Source organism: Mytilus edulis, chromosome 5 (genome assembly GCF_963676685.1).
Source record: "Mytilus edulis chromosome 5, xbMytEdul2.2, whole genome shotgun sequence".
NCBI classification, from domain to species: domain Eukaryota; kingdom Metazoa; phylum Mollusca; class Bivalvia; order Mytilida; family Mytilidae; genus Mytilus; species Mytilus edulis.
The window spans coordinates 77,328,030-77,352,840 of NC_092348.1; the positions used below are offsets into that span (position 1 = coordinate 77,328,030).

Genomic DNA, 24,811 nt, shown 5'->3' on the forward strand with positions numbered 1-24,811 from the left:
TTTCATAGAACATTTTATAAAGATAAAGATGAATAACCTTTTATGCTTGAAAATTCAAACTTTCTCAAATGTATTATAACTAGATCAACTATGCCACACGCTCCAATAGTTAACCTATATTCTGTATAATTCCACGTTTTATGCATGCAAAATATTAGAAAAAAAAAACCAAATAAATTCATTGTTGTATATAAGTACATATTTTATTGCTTGATCATTATGAACGCTATTTTGAAATAAAGATTAAATATTATATCTTGTATTTTGTGTGTAAACATAACAATTTATAAATCATGTTTGCTTTGATCATGTTGATATTAATAAGTTAATCTGATAGGATTATTGTGTATAATTTAACGAAGACCAATCAAATAACATGATAAAAACAAAAACAAACAAAACGAAGAGAAGAGAAATGAAATATTATACATCGTTATACAATATTGTATCTGTTTGACAACTGCACGTTAGAAATAATTGCCGATAGTAATCGTTAAGCTCTGCCGTCAATCCAAGTACGATTGATGCCAGATTTTGATATTTTACTTTTAAGATGTGTTCTCAACAATATTTTCTGCAATGTTTTATGAATAAAAAAAGTTTCACAACACATATGTTCGAAGATGGATGGATAATAAAGTTCCTCAAGACTGATTTCCATATCTGGATTAAAAGGTCCATCAATACTGATTTCTTCAGATCGTGTGTACGTGTCCCTCATCATCAATTATTGACAATAATCTGAAAAAAATAAATGTTATTTTTTTGACAAAATGTTATCAAAATACATGAAATATTTGCAGATGTTGCGTTCTGCAATGACTTGCATTGTATATTACTGTCTGAGAAACTTAAGAAACCGCTTAACAGTAAATAAAGGCAACAGTAGTATACCGCTGTTCAAAACTCATAAATCCATGGACAAAAAACAAAATCGGGATAACAAACTAAAACAGAGGGAAACGCATTAAATATAAGAGGAGAACAACGACATAACACTAAAATGTAACACACATAGACAAAATCCCACGAGAATATAAAACTGTCTAAAATTGAATCTTTATCTATATATCAATTTGAATTAAAAAAAAATAGAACGGTGCATAATTACAATGCATTTAGGAACATGAAATTCAAGAACCCGATCATGTACCCGATATATATGCAATTTTTTGACCATCACAACCACTCTTTCAGAGGTCTGTTGAAAGTCAACTTTCTGGTCTATCTACTATAGTTTTCAAGAGTTGGTTTAAATTTTCCGACCTATACATGACGTGCTTACTCATATAACATATACCTATTGTATATTTTTTAAAGATTTTCTCGTCCTCAGTATGCACGTAATAATTGCCACTGGACGTTAAGCATGCCTCACTATATAAACAGATGTACGTGTTATTCTAATGGATAGTATTAATTGGTTAGCAGATCATTTTGTTTTAGTTTTTGAAATTATTCTGGTAAAAACAAATAAAAAATGTACAAAATTGAGCTTGACGACATATTCAAAAGAAGAAATGATTCGTATTTTCTATCATGTCAATATTTAATTTATATTTAAATGTGTTTACAGATACACATGTACGAATACACAAGCATGCACTATTTTCTTTTTTCGCCTTCTTGATTTTATTCTAAGCTTTGGTGGGTATTGACTTAACTTAGATCGAGAATGGACGAAAAAGGCAATTACTACTTATTTCACCTTTTAAATAAAAACAATCAATTTCAAACAGAATACAAAGTGTGATATCATATTAGTATTCATGTTATATGTCATGCATGTATACAGGCCGTTGTTTTGTTCATTTTATTTACATGTACAACCAACCCATTGAGATTGTGTATGTATTTTTTATAACTTATATTGTTATTGCATTAAAATATTGACAAATATTCCCTTTTGTATTTTGTATTGATTTGATAAGAACACCTATTTTGTCATAAACACTGTGGAATTGGTCATATGATGCAACGCATAGATGACTTACCTCCGGTGTTTCCTGTTCGCCCACTAGAAGCTGTCTTACATCGGATGGCACGGGATCAGTGCCATCCACAGAATCTTCAAGTGCATTTTTGTCATATGGCTTGAACGAATTTAGTCGCCAAATACATCCCTTTCTGGAATATTGTGTCAGTTGGTATTTGTTACTCTGCATATTCTGTATAAAAGACAGTTTATTCGTCCACCATAATCTGGCTTCTTGCGTCAAATACGTTGACCAGACAGAATTGCCCTTTTTTAAAACATCCATGTCTAAAAGGTGAAAAGAGGCCATCAGTACTGGTGGATTTGAATTTGTTAGCAATGGTAACCCATTTGGTCTCACTTTAAAAAATCCTCTTCGGAGAGTTTTCCATGGTTGTTCTGAATTTTTTCGATAGTATACATTCACTGACTTGTTTGCCTCATCATATCTGTATCTAAAAATATTTGACTTGGAATGGCTTTTAACTCCAGCTATGCATGGGTCTAGCCAACCGCTCACATTATAGCACCCATGCAGTTCCTGTGCATTATACAAATGTTGATGTAGTCCAGGAAGAGTTGTGGCATCCGTGTGCCTCAGTCTATCGGAAAATACACTAAACATTTGGTCAATGTCTTCATGCGTATGACCAACATACAGAAAGGACAACTGAATCTACAAAGTATTTTTTTACACTATTACAGTATTAAATGGATGTCTACGAGAAAACCATGCAAAATCCAAAAAAAATTATGAAAGGGGTTGTTGAGTTTTCAGCTGATTTTGGGTTCATAGTAAAGTATTAAGTATATTTAATAGTTCTATGTATAGAAAATGACAATTTATCTCAAAATATGTGAATACAGGGCAATTCTATTTTAGTACCAAATTTGCTGAAAAATGTTGTTGAAAATAGACATTTTTGGTTGTTTTTTATTGAATAGTTAAAAGTATTATATGACCAAAAAAATAGTTTTACCTCAAAATTCGGACTTTCTACTAAAATAAACTGTAATTTTGATCTTATTTCAACCTTTAATTTTGTTTTTATTTTTATTGACATAAATGTGTTTTTCTAAATTTTGAATTCAGCCTTTACTGAAAATGTCCATAAAACCTCAAAAGTCACTCAAATTGAAACAATATTTTGTTAAACGTTATGGTTCACTACAAACTACTATTCCTTAACGGGATTTTCGTTGCAAATTGATATAAGCTTATTTGAATAAAAGATGAAAAACTGAAAAATATACCTAAAATTATCTCCCTTTGTAAAACTCTTCACACTAAAAGGTAGATTTAATGTCAATAACAGAAGGAGGGAAATCAACAAATGTGCAGAAGGATAGAAAATAATGGTATTTTTGATGAATATGGTGTAGCCAAAAACTTATTTTCATTGAACAAAGACATAGTAAACCATGTGGCTAAGACATTCCAACTGCCATTGGGATAAGTCTGATCCTGATCAGATAGTCTAGACATGACTCATGAGGCTAGACTATCATCACTATCATGTCTATGTTTTAGACTCACATAACATAATTTTAAATGCATATGCTGCAAACATGGACAGGAGTTGGATTGCATTGGACAAGAAGACAAAATGAGTTGCTGTCATTCTTTCATGACCCTTGCAAATCTAGCAACGGAAATTTGAAGACAAAACTTTCAGTTTCATTTGGTTCTGGTAAGTTTGTTATTTATTTCTTTTGGTTAAAAAAAGCAATGTGACACCATAAAAAGACCTACTGTAGAAACATCACATCAACTCATAAATATAGGAAGAAGAGCATTGACCATTTGTCTCTGGGAGAAAAATAAGGGGGTGGGTATTTTCATAATTTTCTTGAAGCAAACACTAATTTAATTTTCATTGACATACATTTATAATGATTCAGAATTCTTCTGAAACTAAAAGATTGATGTGTTTGCCTTCTTAATTTTAATAGAAAGACTTTTTTCTTTCTCTCAAGAAATCTATAATAATCATGATAAAATATATATTCGATTACAAAGTTCACCCTGAGTTTGTTTTCCAAATTGTCAATATTAAAGAGTCCGTTGACTCAGGTTTTTTTCTCCTAATTCAAAATTAATGGTTGCTTCAAATCCCTGTTTTTAAATATAACCCATTGAAATAGAAAACATTCAGTAGATAGATATAGGAAGATGTGGTATGAGTGCCTATTCATCCAAATTACAATTTATAAAAGTAAACCGTTATAGGTCAATGTACATGTACGGCCTGCAACACAGAGCCTTGGCTCACACAGAACAACAAGCTATAATAATGATAAAGGACCCCAAAATTACTAGTGTAAAACTAAAACCCTTTGAACAGGAAAACCAATGGTCTAAAAAGTAATTACAAGAAACATGTACAAATTAATGTACATCATGTACATAAACAACGAAAACTACTGTACATTTAGGCCAACTAAAAAGTATGTGTGTTAACCGCATTACCCTAACCTACAATTATTTTTATCCCTTACCGAAAGATTTTTATGAGGTTTTGATTAAGCACTGTTAAAGTCACAATAAAGCTCCCAAAGAGTTGTGAATTTCCTGTCTTAATTCATTCCTTTATCGATACTACATGTACATGTACATTGTATGTACAATGCAACTAGATTGATTCAATACATGTATATGGTTCTCAAACTCAAAAACATGTTTTACAGACTATGAGCTTGGTTTTTTTTTCTCTAAATATTTGTTACTGTGAAACTTTTTCTTTATATTTCCTAAGTGAAGGTCATGTATCACAGTTATTAACATGGAAAGAGAACTTGTACATGTATTTACTTCTATCAGTTAATAAAATAGAATCAGAATAGAATATGCTTACAAATGTATTCCAAATTAAAGGGCACAGAAGCGGCAACATGAGATTATAACATTACAGATAACTCAGATAAAACAAATTCAAAATAACAACACTGAAGAAATGAATTACTTTACACAGATTAATTATCATATCTACAAAACTTTTTTTTTCAATGATCCAATGCATTATTTTATAAAGCCAACTCAATGTACAATGTAAATGTAGATATAACTCACTGTACTGATCATGCAAATGCACAAATATACAATATTTTATTTTTTTATCAACAGGTTAATGTTGAAGATGGAAAAGCACCAAAAAAATGTGAAAATGAAAGCAGATATGATAGGAGATCATATAGGTAAATATATGATATAATTGATAAAAATATGAATCAAACAAGTCATAACAAGAGACTACTAAATAGACAGCAAATAAGAAATTGGAAATTGACCAGTTACATTTATTATTGTAAAACCATGATAAATGTTCAGTAAATTAGATTACCCCTTCAATTTTGAAAAGTTGAATCTGATAAACAAAAAGTAAAAATAACAAACATAACACTCAAATTCTTATTTTATGATCAATTAAGGGCCATATCAGTACAATTGTCACAACAAAATTTTCCTTTCTCATCATAATGAAACAATTTTTTTTATAAGAATTAAACCTAGAAAAAAATATATGTGTTCTTGTCAGCTTGAAAGATCCTCATTTATAGTATACATGCATATATTGTAAACCTGAAGACTACATTTGTATTTTTCATTTTTGAAAGCATTATTACAGCTATTTTCCTACTAAATGTAGAGTAAAACTTTGGAAGGTTTGCTTGCTCTGTTGTATAAATATTAATTCAAGCTTTGTAATTAATGTTGATATCTTCTTGTAGAGTACTTTTAAATTTGATTAGACGTTATTCTAATTGCAATTGTACAATATACAAACAAACCATGCAAGCTAACCGAAGTCTTATATTTACATGCCTTAGGAATTTAGCTGTAAAATTAATTATATATTTGTTTTCAATGCTTATTGTTTTACCAATTTCAAATGTTTTGGCTTGCTTTTAAATGATACATATCAGCTATAGGGTCAAAAGCGTCCAAAGTTAAACTTTAAGTATGTTTTACTTGTGTCTAATCCTTTTTTGCTTTGAGCAAATAAAATATGTTTAAATCTAAATAAAGTTAAACTTGATTTGATAAAACAATGGAATAATTAGTGTTCTTTGATATTATGCAAAATTAAACAGTGCATTATAGTCATATTTTTTCTAATTTCGGGCATGTCTTAAAAGCTTCAAATTGAACCACATCAAGGTATAAGTGATTCAGAACTAAACTTAGTTTGATTTTTTTGTCGAGCCTGCAACTTTTGTTGCAGAAAGCTTGACATAGGGATAGTGATCTGGCAGTGGCGTGGCTATGGCGGCGGCAGCGTTAGCTAACTTCTTAAAAGCTTTATATTTTAGAGGGTAGAAGACCTGGATGCTTCATACTTTGTATATAGATGCATCATGGTACGAACTTACCGTCGGTCACATGTCCAATGTCCTTGACCTCATTTTCATGGTTCAGAGACCACTTGAAAAAAAAGGTTAAGAATTTTTGTAATGTTAAATTCTCTCTTATTATAAGTAATTGGATAACTATATTCGGTATGTGCGTACCTTGCAAGGTACTCATGCCCATCATACAGTTTTCACTTGACCTTGACCTCATTTCATGGTCAGTGAACAAGGTTAAGTTTTGGCGTTCAAGTCCATATCTCAGATACTATAAGCAATAGGGCTAGTATATTCGGTGTAAGGAAGGACTGTAAGGTGTACATGTCCAACTGGCAGGTGTCATCTGACCTTGACCTCATTTTCATGGTTCAGTGGTTATAGTTAAGTTTTTGTGTTTTGATCTGTTTTTCTTATTCTATATGCAATAGGTCTACTATATTTGTTGTATGGAATGATTGTAAGGTGTACATGTCTAGCTGACAGGTGTCATCTGACCTTGACCTCATTTTCATGATTCAATGGTCAAAGTTAAGTTTTTTGAGTTTTGGTCTATTTTTCTAATACTTTATGCATTAGTCAACTATATTTGGTGTATGGAAATATTTTATGATCTATATGTCTGTTACGCAGGTTTCATTTGACCTCATTTTCATGGTCCATTTCTAAGTATTAAGTGTTTGTGTTTTGGTCTGTTTTTTTAAATTTATAAGCAATATGTCAACTGTATTTGTTGTATTGAAGAAATGTTAGCTGTACATGTCTGCCTGGCATGGTTCATCTGACCTTGACCTCATTTTCATGGTTCATTGATCAATGTTTCCTTTTCTTTGGTAAATGTTGAGTTTAAGTGACAGTTGTAATAAAGCTTTATATTTAGGTCTATCAACATAATAGCAATGATTAGTAAAGAAGGTGACATTTCAGCGTGTGCCCTCTTGTTTCAAAGTACTTTTTTGGGTTAAAAGCTTCTTATAAATATGTTTAGATTTCTAATATTTGTTTTCAAATTGAAAAAAAGTTCAAAGGGTAAAAAAAAACTTTGTTAGTTTATTAAAATATTAGTAAAGGTGTTTTTTTCTATGCTAAATGTTATCATGCATTTAGCATGTTCATGATGTTTAGATTTATAATTTGGGCTCAGTTTTCAAGTTGATTCAAATTGGGGTCCTAACTTAAACTTTTGTCTAAATAAATGGAATATATGGGGTTCTTTGATATGACAAATCTAATCATGTCTTTTAGACTTTAGAATTTGGATATTGGCACAAGTCCAATTTTAAAATCATAAGTTCTTTTACCACAATCAAATTTTGAACTGTATCATGTGGATCAAGTTTGAATGTAGTGTCTATACTAGCTCTCCCCCCAACACCACCAACCTCATTAAGGTGCAATCTCTGCGTTGTAATAGAATGTACTTGGGCTGTTTAAATCTCATTGTTGAAGGTTGCACAGGGGACTTACATTCATTTCATTTGATCTTTTGTGGAAATTTGTCTCATTTGTAATCAATACTCGATCATCTCCCTATTTTTGTGTTGTCATAATGTCATTTATTAAATACAAGATGAAATCTGCAAATTTAACTTCATTAAAATTAAGTTTGCTGCAGCTTGGAATAATAAAAAATCAAATTTAGGTCCATTTTTAGCTACATACTTTATTTCTTATTCTATGTACTGGAATGTCAGAGTTGTGATAATCAAAACACATTTACACTAAGACCAAGTTAATAATTAATTTCTTTTTAGGAAATTTCAATCATTTAATGGATAACAATTGTGTTCTTATTATTTTTTACAGACATTTGGTGATCCAAAAATAACTACTAGAGTTCATGAAACAAGACTGATTGCTGGGACACATTTTTGTTGATAAACATGTTTATGATGAAGAAAAACTTAGATAATATTATGGATACTTGAATAAGGCTCTGATCTGTCTTTGATTTTTCCTGTTGTGGTTAAAAAAGTGCAATCTCAAATAAAAACAAATTGAAATGGACTCATAGATATGCTTTGAAATAAAGAAAGAAACAGCAATGTGAATCTCGCCGAAGTCTTACCAACAACCAAGTCAACACACAGTTGGAACACAAATGAGAAAAGAGAGACATTTGCAAGGAGTAAGAGTGTTCTCACTGCCTCACCATCAGAATGGCTTTCTCATCAGCAAATAAGAAGTCTAAAATTACTTCTGTATAAAAAGGTCATCAATATTGAAGACAATCAAGAAGATTACGGTTGTACTTGGCCATTTGATAAACATTATAATATTTTCATTTGTCAGAAATTGTTACTTAGATTGACTACTAGTAACTAGTTTTATTGATTGAATTATTAATAAATTAAGTTTCGTAGTTCATGTAGTTACATGTATCTAAATTTTTATCAGATAGTATGGAAACAATTTAATATGTTCCTAAATTCCATAGATAATGCAACAATTGTCTTGTGCTGCTAAGTCAATTTGAATTAACTTTCTTGTTACTTTGTATGTTTATAGTAATCTTATTCTTGCATTTAAGCATCATTTTGTGTTATTGTATCATCTTCATTGATTGTTAAATATAATACTAATGCTATAAAAAAAAATAACATTTATGATCATTTAAACAGATTGAAATATATATCAATGCTAAAAGGAATTTATAAATTTAGACATTTTTCGAGGAGAATTTTAGAAAGTACTACAACAAAAGCAAACCAATAGTATATGCTCAAATACACTATTATCTTTCTCACCAGATAACCAAATAGAGATATGTTTATATTTTATTAAATTGATGAAGCTTATGTTAGTTTAAATAAATATGTACATGCAATTTTAAGGTTTTAAAAAACGACATTTTTATTGGATTATCTCCCTTTGTACAAATGAAATTCAGATTTTATCATCACTGTCTCAGGTACTCATGATCAAAATGACTAATATTGTTACCAGCATGCAAGTAAAAGGTTGCAACTGTCTTAACTTTGTTTACCTGTAGAACACATATTCTGAATGTCAATACTTATGATTTTTCAATATGATGAACTTGACATTAAATTTCATATCATTTTTAACCAGAATAAAACTTTAGTAATTAGCAAGCTGCAATAACCAAAATAGGATTACTAGGAAGAAATGAAAGGATTTTACTCTTTAAAGAAATAAGGACAAGTGTACTGAAGGAATTTGGAATAAAAAAAATACCAAAAAAAAAAATGTTTTTGGCAGCTCCCCCCTTTTTTAAGCCTGATGCTTACTATTGTTTGTGACACAAAAATCCATTTCACTTTGAATTTTCTATTTGAATTACCTATTTTGCATAATACAATCTGTATAATTCAAGTATTTGTTTTTGAATGCTTGGTTTAATTAAAATATGAGACTTTCCTCAATTTATTGCGAAAATACCCTAAAAAAAGGGGGGAGGCTATCTAAATGATCAATAAAATCTATAAAATTAATTTGCAACCGAAATCCCTTCAAAATATTTTGAACCAAAGAAAATGCAATGTATGTCTGACATTTAGGGTAAATTAAAGCGACTTTTGGGCTGTAGTGTCTGTTTAAGTGTGATTTGATGAAAAGGCCATATTTTTTATCACTTTATGTGTTTTGCCACCCCCTTATTTTCTATATATATCATTATCTTTAATAAAATTATGTGATTTATACTTCATACACATCCTATCTGTGCTATTAAAGTATTTAAACACTCAGAAGTTTTATAGTATTTATTTTTATTTGAGAAATCTATGAAATCTATGCATTTCAGTATATGCATCTATAAATAAACTTGGAAATACCCTAAATCTCTATCGTTGCCATGGTTACCAGCAGTGTAAAAGCTTCAAACTTGCATGACTTTCATATAAGGTCAAACTGAACATGTCAGCAAAGTTTTATCAAAATCAAACAACTTTGCATGGAGCACCATCTGCATGGTTTTCTCATAGATGTCCATTTAATACTTTCCATGGTTTTAATATCATAAATAAATGCTAAAGAGTGTATGTGCTGTTTTATATATCAGTTATTTAAGATAGAAGGAGTGGGAAGACTAGAGATTTTTTCACATTGAGATACTTATCTATGAAATTGATAAGAAGGATGCTTCTGGTAATTTTTTTTAAAGTCTTGTCAGTTCTGTTCATATACATGTATATATGCATGTACGCCCGTGCTTTTCTGAAACGTGTTATTACATTTGGACAGTATGTTTGTTTGGATTGGGAAAAAAACCATTAGTTTTCGCAGCTATTTCGTCATTCAGTGATTAAAAACGATTTACGTTTATATACATGTTGATTTGACAATAGAATCATGTATAAAAATTGTACAGCATTTTCAAAAATACTCTGGATTCCGCCTCAACCGCGACTTTCAAAATCTAATCGGATCCAGGTCCTACCAAATAAACAATAATTATATATAGCGTTTACAGAATATCTTCATGAAATGAACATATGTATTTTTTTCTTTCTTTTTTTTTCTATTCACCCCGTTACAGTCTTATCAACGTATATCTTGTATCTTTCTTTTAATCATATTGATGTAACGGACTTAGTACATGTATTCTTAAAGGCCAATATGAAACACTTTAGAATATGACTTCTAACTTTTACATTATTGCACGCATTATTTTATTTGGCTTACCTCATAGAAAACTCGACGATGGACCAGAAGTTCTAGAAATGAAAGGATAAATCTGTTTTTGTTTTCCCTAAAGCAATTATCTGCCTGGAGGTACAATACTGGAGGTAATGGACGTCCCTAGAATCAAAATTATAATATTATAATAAACATGGAAATAAAGTAATTATAAATCATATCATTTTGAATCACGTTTCACTATTGATGTACTATCGGAAGTACATGTACTGTAATACTGTATTGTATTTATATTTATCTTAACAATGTACTATGACAAGCCGTATCCTTCTTTATTCTAACTATATCTAACAAACTTAGAAATACATTTCATTTAGTTTATAAGATATCGTATATAGTTCATGGGATGACTATTACAGTTTACATGGTACTTTATTTATGGTTTATAAAGTATTTCATACAATATTTAAGATATCTCATTTAATGTTGTTTATAAAATATCTTATAAACTATACATGATATCTTAACATCTAAACAAAAATATATAAGTATATCTATATATAAATGTTACATAAAAAATATTTATAAGATACCCTATAAAATATAGGTACTCCCGTATTAATTATAATGCCGTGCATTGACCTACATGTATAATGGTTTACTTTAATAAATTGTTATTTGGATGATAAATTGTCTCATTGGCACTCATACCACATCTTCCTATATCTATATATCAGATATCTCATATAATATATATAAGATATCTTATATTATATATTATCAACTTTTTATAGGATATCTTATGATACAATGTATACGCTTATGAACTTTATACAATATCTTATGCACTTTATATAAGTATAAATGTAATATACTTAATAATATGTATTCTAAAGTTTGTAAGATATAAAAGATAATAAAAAAAATGAGATCTTTGAAGTTATATAATTTAGATATTTAACCTGTCAAATTGACGTGAATCTATTTGACCCAAATGCTCATATTATTTGTTATCACGTATTCAAATGTATGTATAAATTACAAAAAGTCCAAAAGAAACCATTAGCAATGTATTAATGGACTTTTGTTCATCATAATGTACATGTATCGGCTCTCAAGTATTTTAGACAAGATGCGTACACCTATCTTAATTTCCATAGCAACTGCCGATGGTCATACTACCCGATTGACATAAATAGACAGACACGCACGTGCAAATGCATTTTTTTCTTCGTAGGGTAAAAAGATTATTTTGACAAAATTGAAAAAAATTGACTGCTACCTACGAAATTAAAATAATATTTAAACTTTTTTTTTTATATATTTTATCGAAATCGTAGTTATGCCCCTTTAAGATAAGATTTCAAACATCGTACCCATTTGCACATTGTACCTTAGAAATATGTATAAATATAGAACAATATGTTTCATTTTTAAGAAAAGATCGTAACAAAACTAAAAACAAGTTTTCTTTACTTAACACTATCAGTTTTTCATAATCATATCAATGTCACTCATATTTGAAATGAAAATTAGTTAACTTTATTTTTTTAAGATCAACATAACAAATTCATATTAGCTATTACTTTGACATGTAATATAAAAGATGGGCTATTATTTTGACCTGTTATATAAATAAAGGAGGTGCATGTGCTCCGTATGAGGAAACTGTGTCAATTACAATCCACAAATAAACTTAGTGTATGTCAACATCTGTTACAAATTAATATTTACCTTTGAAGCCTCCCACAGTAACTTCATCAAGATGTTCAACGTCAGGATGGAATCATGTTTATACTGATAAATATCAGTGAAAACAAATTTTTGATGTGTGCCATGGTTAATGGCACCAGTTACGTGTGTTTTCATTGGAATGGTTGAAGCAAGGTCCTGCAAAATAAAAACATGTTTACATGTTTTTCTCTCTGACCTAAGACAATTAATATTCAGCTAAATTATAAAAATACAATACATGATTGCTTTCCTTCAATCAATTTTTACCATGACGAGTTTAAAAAAATATCTTTGTTGAAAAATCATAATAAAATAACATACAATTTTGTCTCATTTTAATATCCTGTCGTGCTTTTATAATATACATGTATACTACCATAACTATGAGTATATAAATAACACATTCAGATGATCTTCTGTTTTGTTAAAATTACTACAACTTATAATAATACGTAAAAAATACCAACACTTGCATTATTACTAGTATAAAAAGTCCATGGTTACAGAACTGACTAGTAATTTATGTCCCCAGACTAATTTTCCTAGGAATTCAAGTTCATCGTATTCCTAGATAAAAACGTCCATGTCCTTTTTTTTTTATCATAAAAATATTTATGAATCAAATTATTTACATATGAACAATGGAACTTCAAATGTTCTATAATTATATAAGAGATGTGCATTTTGATTATTAATAAAACTCATATTCCCAGGCTAATTTTCCTAGGAAATCATGTCCATGTCATTATTATTCCAAGGTAAAAATGTCCATGCCCTTTATTTTAAAAGGTTTGAAAAATGTTGTGTTTTATCATTGATTAAGAGTTTTGCATCAATTTCTATTGCCCCAGACTAATTTTCCTTGGAAATCATGTCCATGTCATTTATATTCCTAGGTAAAAACTCTCACGGCATTAAAAAAAAATTGAGGAAAAAGTTAGTAAAAAAATTTCTTACATTTAAACGTAGACGATTTTACATGTAACATTAATTTGTTTATAATATCAAACGAAAAGTCTTATTACATACAGACAGGTAATCAGAGCTTTGATTGAGGAATAAATATCCCCTTATCTAAGATAATTTTCAAATTCTATAACAGCAAATATAAAAAAGAAGAGCAAACATGCTTACTTACTTTTCCTTTTCTATCTTTAAAATGTGGTAAACTGGTCTTAGTATTGTCCATTCCATCAATTATCAAACTGAGATACCTGTCAGGCCGCCTACGAGATATCGTTCTCCGACGGTAATATGCCAGTTTCTCCATTCTTGAAGTAATGAAACAGACATTAGCTGTGCTTAGAAACATTATTAGCGAGTATGACCAGAAATGTACTGTGTCTTTTTTTCTTTCGTTTTTGTTCTTTTTTGTGCTTTGCATCAATCTGACGAGTCAATAAGAGGAGTATAAGGCGCCAGTTTAACCACGCCACTTTCTGTATGTGCCTGTCTCAGGTCAGGAGCCTGTTCTTCAGTGGTTATCGATCATACTATTTTTTCATAGCTTTGTACATAAATCAGGCCGTTAGTTTTCTCGTTTGAGTTCTTTTACATTGTCATTTTAGATGCATCTATTAGCTTTCCTATGGGGTATGGATTTTGCTGATTGTTGAAGGTCGTACAGTGACCTTTGCCGAGGTGTTGACTCATTGGCAATCATACCACATTTCTTAATAAAATAGCGAATGCAAGTGTTGAACAAAATGACAATCAAAAATATAAGTTCTCATTAATTTTAATTTTTTTTATTTCATTGTTTGTATTGTATTATAAAAATTATTGATGTTGTAATGTTTATGCCTTTGGGCCCATTATTGGCAATCAAAATATCTCCTTCTTCTTCTATATGAATTATCCAATTTCATTTAGGATTAAAAAGAAATGAACACACAGTAATAAAATATTGCCTTAAGACATACGATAACTTACATGATCCGATGAAGATGGGCTTGTTTTTCTCTGAAAATAGCTTGTCTTTTCTGCGGATTCAGTTGAAGCTGTAGTGCTCTGTCAAGTTTTACGCATGTTGTGCACTTTGTAAAAAGATTTGTCTGAAATAAATATATATTTTTTTTTATATAAAATGCACACTGTTTAAAAATAATACAGAAACAATTAACCACTAAAAACGTTTCTATATTTATATAGATATATAGTGTCTCTTAGCTAGAAATGTTTGTACTGCCGTCTTTTGGAAAAATTATAAGTAGACAGAAAGTAAGGAACAAACTCGACACAACTAAAGATCTGATTCCCAGAAGACCTTTAAATTGCATATAAAAGCTTATTCCATCGTAGAAAAGAACAAGATTAAAATGATAAGAATTTTTTCAAAAACATGGACAGTTGAGAATAAAGATATATATAAAGTACATGATTATTATTATGAATTTTGTTCGTGTCTTTTATTCTTTTCTCAAAAACATACGTGTACTTATAATGACTGATTGGGCTGCTTTTTAGAATTGATGAATTTTAAGAAAATGAATTAATCTCAATCAAAATGTATCATAAACAAAACTTACTGATCTGATTTTAACATGACTATAAAAATTCCTCCAAATGGCGTAAAAAGATGTTGTAGACATGAAATTATTGAAATCCATTATCTGTTCGTTTCTATATGCTATATAGATTTCTTTCTTCCGCATTCCAAAAGGCAACCAGACTTCTTGTTGATGAGGTGGCCTTTCTCCACGTTGAGCAATGTATTCTCCCAACCAATGGATAGCTGCTTGCTTTTGTTCACTAAAAAACTGGCCCGCTTTAGAGTTTCTTGTTAGGTTACTATTCTGCCATTTTTTTCTGTATCTGTAAAAGCTACTCTTTGTTATACCATGTCCTTGTAACCATGCTTGTTGACAAACCACATTTCCATTTATACGAAAAGTAAACCTTTGATTACATGTACTTTCAGATGATGGTTGAAAGTCTTCAAATTTTCCGGAAAACCACTGTTCCCTTTCTTCCGTGTCTAGAGTCCAATATAATGTTCTTAATTTCTTTATAACTTTTCTTTCATAGAATTTTTTAGAAGTACATATTCTTTCGCATCCACACTTTTTCGTAGCTTTCTTTAAGGCCAAAGAACCTGCTTTATTCATTATCATAGACGTTGTGTTGGTTTTATCTGAAATGGTAAAATGAACCTTTGTTTATAGTTTTATTTTTTAAAATACTCATACTAGAAACCATTATTATTTTGAAAATTGATTTGTCTTTTGTATAACATTAGTTGCGAATGAAATACTTCTAGTGATCTATAACCGGCAATAATAAATTGGAAGATTGCACCTGTTTGTTCTTTTTTTATATGATGCTTACATGTGTTTGAAGAATATACAGCCGTTAAATATAAAAAGGAAGAGGTGGTATGATTGTCAATGAGACAACTCTCCACAAGAGACCAAATGACACAGAAATTAACAACTATAGGACTGTACCGTTCGACCTTCAACTGTGAGCAAAGCCCATGTTATTGGTTAAAAAATTCATTTAAAGGATTGACAGCAACGGGAAAGTGTAGAAATGGTTCATAAAAAAATTGTACTCCATAAACAATATAAAGATAAAAAGAATTGTTTTTATTAACTAAAACATTCAAAATAAACTATTTCTTCTATTACATTAATATATATATTGAGTTACTTAATTATTGTCTTCATTTGTTTTTGTTGTTGTTATGCTGTAAAGTTTATATGGCAATACAACTTTGAATTTAAATTTGATTTTGAAAATTTATTTTAGATTTATGTCAATTATTTATAAAATACAAGAAGCAATAAAAACGTATCAAATAGTGTTGTTGATACTGATAAATATACCGGATTGATTCTTTTATAACTTGAATTTAGTTAATAAGTTGTTAATCCAGAAAAAAAAGTTACTCCTCGTACTATTTAACGATTGAACAAAATGCTTAATAAAATAAACTGTATTTGTAATATAATCGTATAACACCAAGAAATTGGTTTTAATCAATAATGCAACGAACCTCTACGTCCCTTTGAAACTGGTGTACTAGTCTTGAAATTAGGATGTTCATATTCCAAATGCCCAACAGGTTCCGACTGTGTGGAAGATCCACTTGTTGGCAGTGTTGAGCTAATGATGGACAAACTATCTGTACTATTAGAATCCGAATTCCGTTCAAAAAGATCTTCTTCGCACAAAACAGGTGCTCTTACGGGTGGCGGTGGTTCATCATCAATAAAATCATAAACTGTTGGAAACCTTTCAGCAATTGGCGACGGTATGTGGATGTGCCTTCTCTCCACATTATCTTGTATAAGTGATAATTCTTCAATACTGTTTTCGCAAATACTTGATGTTTCTAAATCACTCTCCTGAAAATTTCTTCCATTAAATGAACCCACACTGTTTGCCAAAGTTTGTTCACTAGATTGCACAAAGACCGATCTTTCTTCAATCGAACGCTCGTGTTCAGTAACATCCAAGGTTTCACTATTTTGAAAATTATAAGACACTTCAAAACTTGAAACTTCTGTTATGCTTGAATCGTTTACAGTATTTTCCATTGTAATCTTATATATTTTAATTTTAGTTTGAGTAATAACGAACCACCATTTTGAAAGTACCTCGATGAGGAAACATAGTACCTTTAGTCACATGACCCTTGTATCATCTCCATGTTCGTGTAACATTAGAAGTTACATTATACTTCACAGAACTGCTTCGTAAACTTGTCATAAGAAATTCATCAATTTTACGTATAAAGAAAAGATTATGATAAGCAGCAGATTGCCTTTAATCTGATAAAAACACCAACAAACACAGTTGTTTGCACAAGAAGATTATTCAATGGACCATAATACTATTTGCATTCAAAACACTTAATTATATGCATGTATTAACGTCTATGTATTATTCACATTATCTCAAATATCATGCAGAACCCCAAATACTCTGGAGAGGGGGGGAGGGACACTTACTATGTAATGAGTGGCATGAATAAGTCACTATTTCATGCTCTGTGATACATGAAAATGAATATTTTGAATTAAAAAAAAATCGTGTCTGAAAATCATTTGACGAACTGATTTGAACCAAACTTGTGGTAATTCTTGGTATAGATACTTATCATCCATGCGGTCATGTTGTGGAACGAGAGCTTTAAATTAGTATCTGGTACCGAGATGTTATATAAATATTTCAATGAAGGAACACATACTGTTCAAATAAGATATACAGGGTACCGTAGTGTGATTAAGATAGAAATGAAATAACATAACACAAACTTTAACTAAACACGTAAAAGTTAATTAGATGTGTGATTTCAAAATAACGAAAGAAATGTCAACGTAAAACTGGTCTGTGTTCATTTGTAATACCAAACAATTCTATATTTTATTTTTTTTTATGTTGATTATCCCAATTTTTAAAATGTTTTGAAATTTGGAAATTTTTTCCAACTTGAAATCATTATAATGTTGAAATTCTTAAACTCTTTTAAAATTTAATAGTTCAGTTATTTGTTTTAGCTTTGAAAATGCTAAACTAAACGCGTAGCTTTGATCATTTCGCTTATTGAGAGCTTGAATTTTTTTTGGTAGTTTTTGATAAAAATCATAAAAAGACTAAAAATATGAATTTTAATCATGATACAAGTAGCTCTTGCTTGATTTATTGCAGGCTATGAATATAAGATAAATTCAACTGAATTTTACATTTTTTTTACATGTAGGTGTTGTGCTGTTACACCACTGTCCATTATTGAGGCGAGGGTTCATTACCTGCAAACATGTAAAATTCCGCAACATTCTGTATGTGCCTGTTCAAAGTCAATGATAGCTGCCATACTAAAAATTTTTAAACTTTATTAATTATACATTCTCACTTTAGGTATTATACATTCACGTTGTTTATTTCTGTATATCATACTTGTTTTTCATTCATTGTATCGTACATGAATCTAGGTTGAATTGTTTTGCCTTTGTCATTTCGAGGCCTTTTGAAGCTGACTATGTGGTAAAGGTTTTAGATCATTGTTGAAGGAAATACGGTAACCTATATTTTTACCTTTGGTGTCATTATGTCTGGTTGGCAATATTACCACATCTTCGTATTTTTATATTTAGATTCATAACGATCCAAATTGTCTTCATTAGAATATCACGAAGATTATACTAGACATATGATTGAGGTGTCCATTACATAAAATACGCATTTAAAAAAAACAAAGGGTTCGTTTCCGATTAACTCCCTTTTAAAAATATATTTGACACAAAAGACGTGTCTTTTTGGTTTAGGAGAAGTGGATATATATGTTAATGTGATGAAGAGAGGCAGCGATGCATAATGATTTAAAATTAGTTTTAAAAACATCTCAACAAGTTCCTATCTTATTTTGAGTTCAAGGACATATATAAGGATTAAGTATATTGCGAGGATTTCAGTTAACATTTCCTCAAAATAGTCTCTTGCCATAGAAATCACATGTGAAATAGGTCCTTAATTTTTCACATAGTGGTAAAACGTACAGTTTAAATTACCAGGCACACGAGAAATGTAAGCGTGTGCGCTTCTGTATACGATATAATTATGAATTTCATATTAAATATATTCATTTTGCATGAACACCCTGAGGGGTTCATATCTTTCGGTGAGTTTTGATATCGCTTCTTTGAGCCATTCGGATATTCTAAGCAACACGATTCTCGGAACGTGTCGGAAATGTTTTAAGGCATGTAGAAAACAAAATGTGAAGATATGAAAGATAAAATGAATGAATCCAGATTATGAAGAAAATTGAGTGTTGAAACTTTTTTTGTGATTGATCAGAGCAAATTGTTTTTAATATGTATCAAGTTTGCCGAAACAGGGAATTGCAATATAGGATTAAGACTGTGAATGTAAAACACAAAGACAAGTGGTGTGCATGTACACTCCCAAGTAATAGATAAAATACTCAAGCCTTGAATTAAAGGTAAATTCAAATGGTACATTAAGCTATATACATTTGTCTATGTACAACTAAAATACAAAGCAATTACATATTTTCAATAAAGATGTTTTATCATTATCATTATTTTATTAACAGTAAATTATTTCAAATTCAAAGCAAAATAATTTAGCAACCATTTGGTGACACATACATTATGTAAGTTGGATCAAGTTCACGTATTAAATTTCTTTTTTCTCAAAGAAAGCTTTATTTAAATATGTTCAAGTCAGAAAACCATACACAAATTCTGAAAAAAAAATAATCCACAATATTAATAACGAGCCTCTTTTGAAGTCGTAAATATTATGTACATATGTAGAGTACGGTTGACATAAGTTGTACATATTAAATCAAATTGAAAACTTTCAAAATTTGTCAAACGTCTTTGTAAAAAAGTGGTATGGTCGTAGTGAGAACGTGATGAGCGTAGAAAGATCTTGATAAGCGTAGTGAGGTCGCAGAATAAGCGCGGTGAAAACGTCGTATAATCGTAGCGGGATCGTTGTAGAAGCGTACTGAGGACGTAGTAGCATCGTGAAAGCAATGGAAATTTACATTTGCATGCCGCTCATACTGCGACCTCACCACGATCTGAATTTATTTTAGATCGCGGTGAGCGTGGTGCGATCGTGGTCTAGTGGGACTGGGGCTTTACGTTATTTTCACTATGCTACTAGGTCCTCATTACGTTTCTACAACGATCCTATTAATTACGATTAAACCACGTTTTCACCACGCTTATTCTGCGACCTCACTACTATTATCACGATCTTACTACGCTCATCACGTTCTCAATACGACCACACCACGATTTATCCGATTGCAAAACGATCTCATCCCGCTTTTTTCTGCGAGCACGCTCTTACCATGATCATTCTTCGATCTGACCACGTTCATCTCGCGATCCATCTACGCTCTTAGCAATACCATGCAGATACATAATGTAACGTCAACATCATATTTCATATAAATACTGGTCCATTCCTTGTAATTGTCATAATTAATACGTAAAGTTCTCGAAAACAACACAGGCATACATGCCATCAAAATCTATCATAACTCGTTGGCGTAGTGGTAGGGGTAGAGGTATAGCGAAGTAACCTCTGACACGAGTCCTGATCCAGTAGAGATGTCGGATCAACCAATCCAACTAAGCTTGGTTTAACATAGATGTGTCATGCATGCATGCATAGTTGAGCTGTTGGAAATATGGACACTTGTTCTAAATTGCATTATATAGTCAAACACATATGATTTATCTTTCTATGATGGGATGTTATACTAATGTTTCAGAAAAGGGAGAAGATTTGGTACCATAAAAACGTTTAATCCCGCTGCTGTTGTTTGCACCTGTCCTAGTCAGGAATCTGGTGTTCTGTGGTTGTCGTCTTTTATGTGTTTCATAACTATTCTCGTTACTCGTTTATTCTATAGATTACACAATTGGGTTTCCCATTTGAATTGTTTTACAATAGTAGTGTTTGAGATCCTTTATAGCTTACTCTTCCGTGTGTGACTAGGCCCCGTGAAGACCGTATCTTGAATTATAATGATTTACTTTTATAAATTGTGACTTGAATGGAGAGTTGTCTCATTGGCACTCATACCACATCTTCCTATATCTGAGCACAACATGGAGAGCTTTTATATGTTTTATTTGACAATGACAATGAACATGTCTAGAGCTCTAAATGGTCACGGTATGGCCGTAGTCAGGTCGTAAGACCAGCGTAAAGAAGACGGCATGAACTTGCAAGAGTCGTGCTATGGTCTTGAACAACATAGTATGAACTTGGTATTGTCGTAGTAGAAGCGGTGCTGGGTTACATGGAGAACGTGATGGTCGTAGTAACGGCGCTGTGAGACCAGAATGCAATCTCTCCGACTAGTCTCTCCGACTATAGAATCGAACTTTCACTACCGTCTCTCGCTACGATGGTACAGCAACTTTGTGATCTAACCATGACCCCACTACGCTCTCGGCACGTTTCTACTGTACGATTGGAGTTTAGCCACTACCACACCAAGATTTTTTTAACATGTTCAAAGGTCACGCTCATCATTATCATGAAGACCTTACCACGACCGTACCACGAAGAGGAAGACAATAATAGGCTGCTACTATACGCGCTTGCCGTCCCCAGTACGACCTCACTTCGATTTTACTGTCTTTACTCTGATTTCGTTCAAGAAGAATCTCATATATGATAATATATATAGATACATGATGCTTGAAGTATGATTTATATATTCAAATGAGACATAGAATAAGAATAGTTGAATTTGTCAATTATGACTCCCATGATTAGCAGAATAAATAAATTGCAAAATGAAATGATATTATGATATAGGCGAAAACATCTATTTTGGTCAATGAAAGGCTTTATAATTTCTCGCTACGTTTTTTTTTCTATGGTCGGGTTGTTGTCTCTTTGACACATTCCCTATTGCCATTCTCAATTTTATTTACATCATATATGGACGAAGTATAGGAATTCCGACTGCCGCTTGAAATGAAGGTATTTTGGATAGGATCAGACAATTCCATCTGTAGAAAGGTTAACGAGTTCTTAGCGTGCATATACTGTTACACTTTACTAACATGCGGCAATATATTTAATGTCCCAATTCAGAAAGAATGAGACTTTAAACATTCACATCCAAACAAATTCCCATTTATGGCATGAGTTTCCCCATACATGAACAAGACCGTTTTTGGTTCTGATGTCTTCATGGTCATCTTCACTGCCTCAAGGGAATTCCTAGCTCATACATTTGTAATAGTTGTAATCTCAATAAACATTAAAAAAACGAATAACGGTGCATTGACAGAGTAAAAAGTGTCTCAGGTTTTACATATTTAGCTGCATCGTCCGTCAGCAGGCAGATCTTCTCCCGTTCTAGCCAAAAGTAAAAATTTTGATAATGTACCTAGTATATGAATCTTTAGGGAACACATTTAAAAGAGGATGTTGACGTGTGTGTTCTAATTATTGCGAAACTCAATGTTGTCGAACGTTATGTGTTAATAGATCAGAAAAGGTACAGAAAGAGCTTAACATGTGTCATGAAACAGGTTTCTCCAAAATTATTGTGATGGAGTGTTTGATCAGATTTCGAACAATGCGCTTATAAAAAAAATCAGGACAAATATTGTATAATAAATCTGTCAACAAATTTATATATATGGTAAATTGCAAGTTTTAATATTCAGTAATTATCATAAATAAAACAGCTTTTTGTAAAATGCCTAGAAAAAATAGCCTTTATGTAAATAAAACATTTTATAAAATGCAAAAACTTAGAAAATGCCTTTTACATGCACATGTATATAACATTGAGGGCTCAATGTTAGTTTGACATCTGTCACCAATCCTTAAACGCATTAGTTATAGTTGTTTCTCTCTGTAAATGTGTCAGTATAGATATGATCTCTTAGATAGATAACGGAACCATTGTAGATTTAGAAGGGATTGGCACTAGCATATTTATTTCAACCACATGTCCCGCGGCTTGGACTAATACGCATTGATTGATGTCATACACTTTAACGTTATCTACCCTACCAAAACTCATGACCGAAGCAACACGTGTACTGAAAAATTAATGATGAATCTGTTACTAAGGACTGATACTTTGTTACCTGAAAAAAGGGGGATTACATTTTTGGGAATAGAAAGGGGGTATCAAATGTTCGATACATCATATGACAACTACACTTTAGTACTTATCTACTTGTGTAAACCGCAATCCGCTCGGCTGATTTGTTCAGATACAAATTCTAAGTTTCAACATTTTATATTACGGGAAAGTAATTTTTATATGTAATTTAATTTACTTCTTTTTAAAGAATAAAAAATAATGTGCTGAAATCGAACGAATGTGTGGTTAATGTCAATGAGATTATAACAAACACCTGTCCTAAGTCGTTTGTAAGTTCATAAGTTTTTCTAGTTTCTCGCGGTTTTTTTTATAGATTAAATTTTTGTTTTCCTGTTTTAACGGGTTTACACTAGTTACTTTTTGGGCCCATGATAGATTCCGAATTGAAGACCGTACTTTGGCCTATATTGGTTTACTTTTACAAATTGTGACTTGGATGGAGAGTTGTCTTATTGGCACTCTTTATTATCACCTCTTCTTATATCTATTATCTATATCTATATAAAGTTCAATAAAGTCACAAACAACTCCCCTTCTCTAAGCTTTATTTGCACTACTGTTGTTCAAATATAGTATTAACGGAAGTTGGATGCATGTATTTTTTGTTGTGAATAATATAAAATATTGAAAAGTGTTGGGGGAAATTTATAATCAAATACTAGACTAAGTATATCTCCCTTAAGAGTGACTTTCAATAACCGTTAACAGATATAAAACTTCTCCCAAACTTCTCAGAGAAGGTCATATGGTGACCTATAGTTGTTGTTAGTTTCTGTGTCATTTTGATCTCTTGTGGACAGTTGTTTCATTGGCAATCATACCACATCTTCTTTTTATAGCCATGCCACCACAATCTTCTAGAACACGTGGGCGTGTTTCTAGGGGTGGATGTAGAGACAGAGGGAGCTCTGATAGTAACGAATTATGTTGAAGCAGAAATTTCGGACCGACCAATCAAACCTAAATTACAACCTTTTGCTGGTTCATAAAGCTCAAATGACGATATGTTAGTGAACGATAGCAGAGATGACACAGATGTGTCAATAGATATAGGAAAATGTGGTATGAGTGCTAATGAGACAACTCTCCATCCAAGTAACAACTTATAAAAGTAAACCATTATAGGCAAAGGTACGGCCTTCAACACAGAGCCATGGATCACATCGAACAGCAAGTATAAATGGCCCAAAAAATTACTAGTGTAAAACCATTCAAACGAGAAAACCAACGGTTAAATCTATATAAACGAGAAGCATGGTTGAGCTGTTAGAGAAAATGAAAGAACTGCATACAGACAAGCAAAACCTAGAGATATATAATATATTTTATGTGAAAATGACAATGAGAATGATGGTCGTAGTATGAACGTAGTCAGGTCGTAAAGAGAGCGTGATGAGGACGACAAGGGCGTGCTAGAATCGTACTATGGTCTTGAACAGTGTGGTGTAAACGTGGTATAGTCGTAGTGAAAGCGTAAGTGGGTCGCGGTGAAAACTTGATGGTCGTTCTGAGGTCGTAATAAATCG

General features: G+C 31.3%; 1 protein-coding gene and 1 long non-coding RNA gene across 2 annotated transcripts; one reads left to right on the forward strand and one right to left on the reverse strand.

Moving 5' to 3' along the window:
* On the reverse strand, positions 1-17,491 carry LOC139524490 (uncharacterized). Its single transcript, XM_071319285.1, has 8 exons — positions 16,653-17,491; positions 15,184-15,788; positions 14,588-14,709; positions 13,794-13,926; positions 12,656-12,811; positions 10,967-11,083; positions 1,995-2,651; positions 1-741 (listed from the first exon to the last, which is right to left on the reverse strand). Exons 1-8 carry the CDS (start codon positions 17,194-17,196, stop codon positions 724-726), a joined length of 2,352 nt encoding a protein of 783 aa, XP_071175386.1. The 5' UTR covers positions 17,197-17,491; the 3' UTR covers positions 1-723.
* Positions 3,265-10,029, forward strand: LOC139524491 (uncharacterized). Its single transcript, XR_011664808.1, has 3 exons — positions 3,265-3,666; positions 5,100-5,170; positions 8,126-10,029. It is a non-coding gene; the product is annotated as an uncharacterized lncRNA (long non-coding RNA).
* Positions 17,492-24,811: the final 7,320 nt, after the last annotated feature.

Bases quoted from the DNA above. Each gene is read 5' to 3' on its own strand.
- LOC139524490 (XM_071319285.1), bottom strand. From the start codon at position 17,196: ATGGAAAATACTGTAAACGATTCAAGCATAACAGAAGTTTCAAGTTTT. The intron at 12,812-13,793 runs GTAAGTAAGCAT...TTTATTTTGCAG, and splicing joins TTAAAGATAGAAAAGGAAAA to GACCTTGCTTCAACCATTCC. The intron at 2,652-10,966 runs GTAAGCCAAATA...AATACTTTGTAG, and splicing joins ATCGTCGAGTTTTCTATGAG to ATTCAGTTGTCCTTTCTGTA.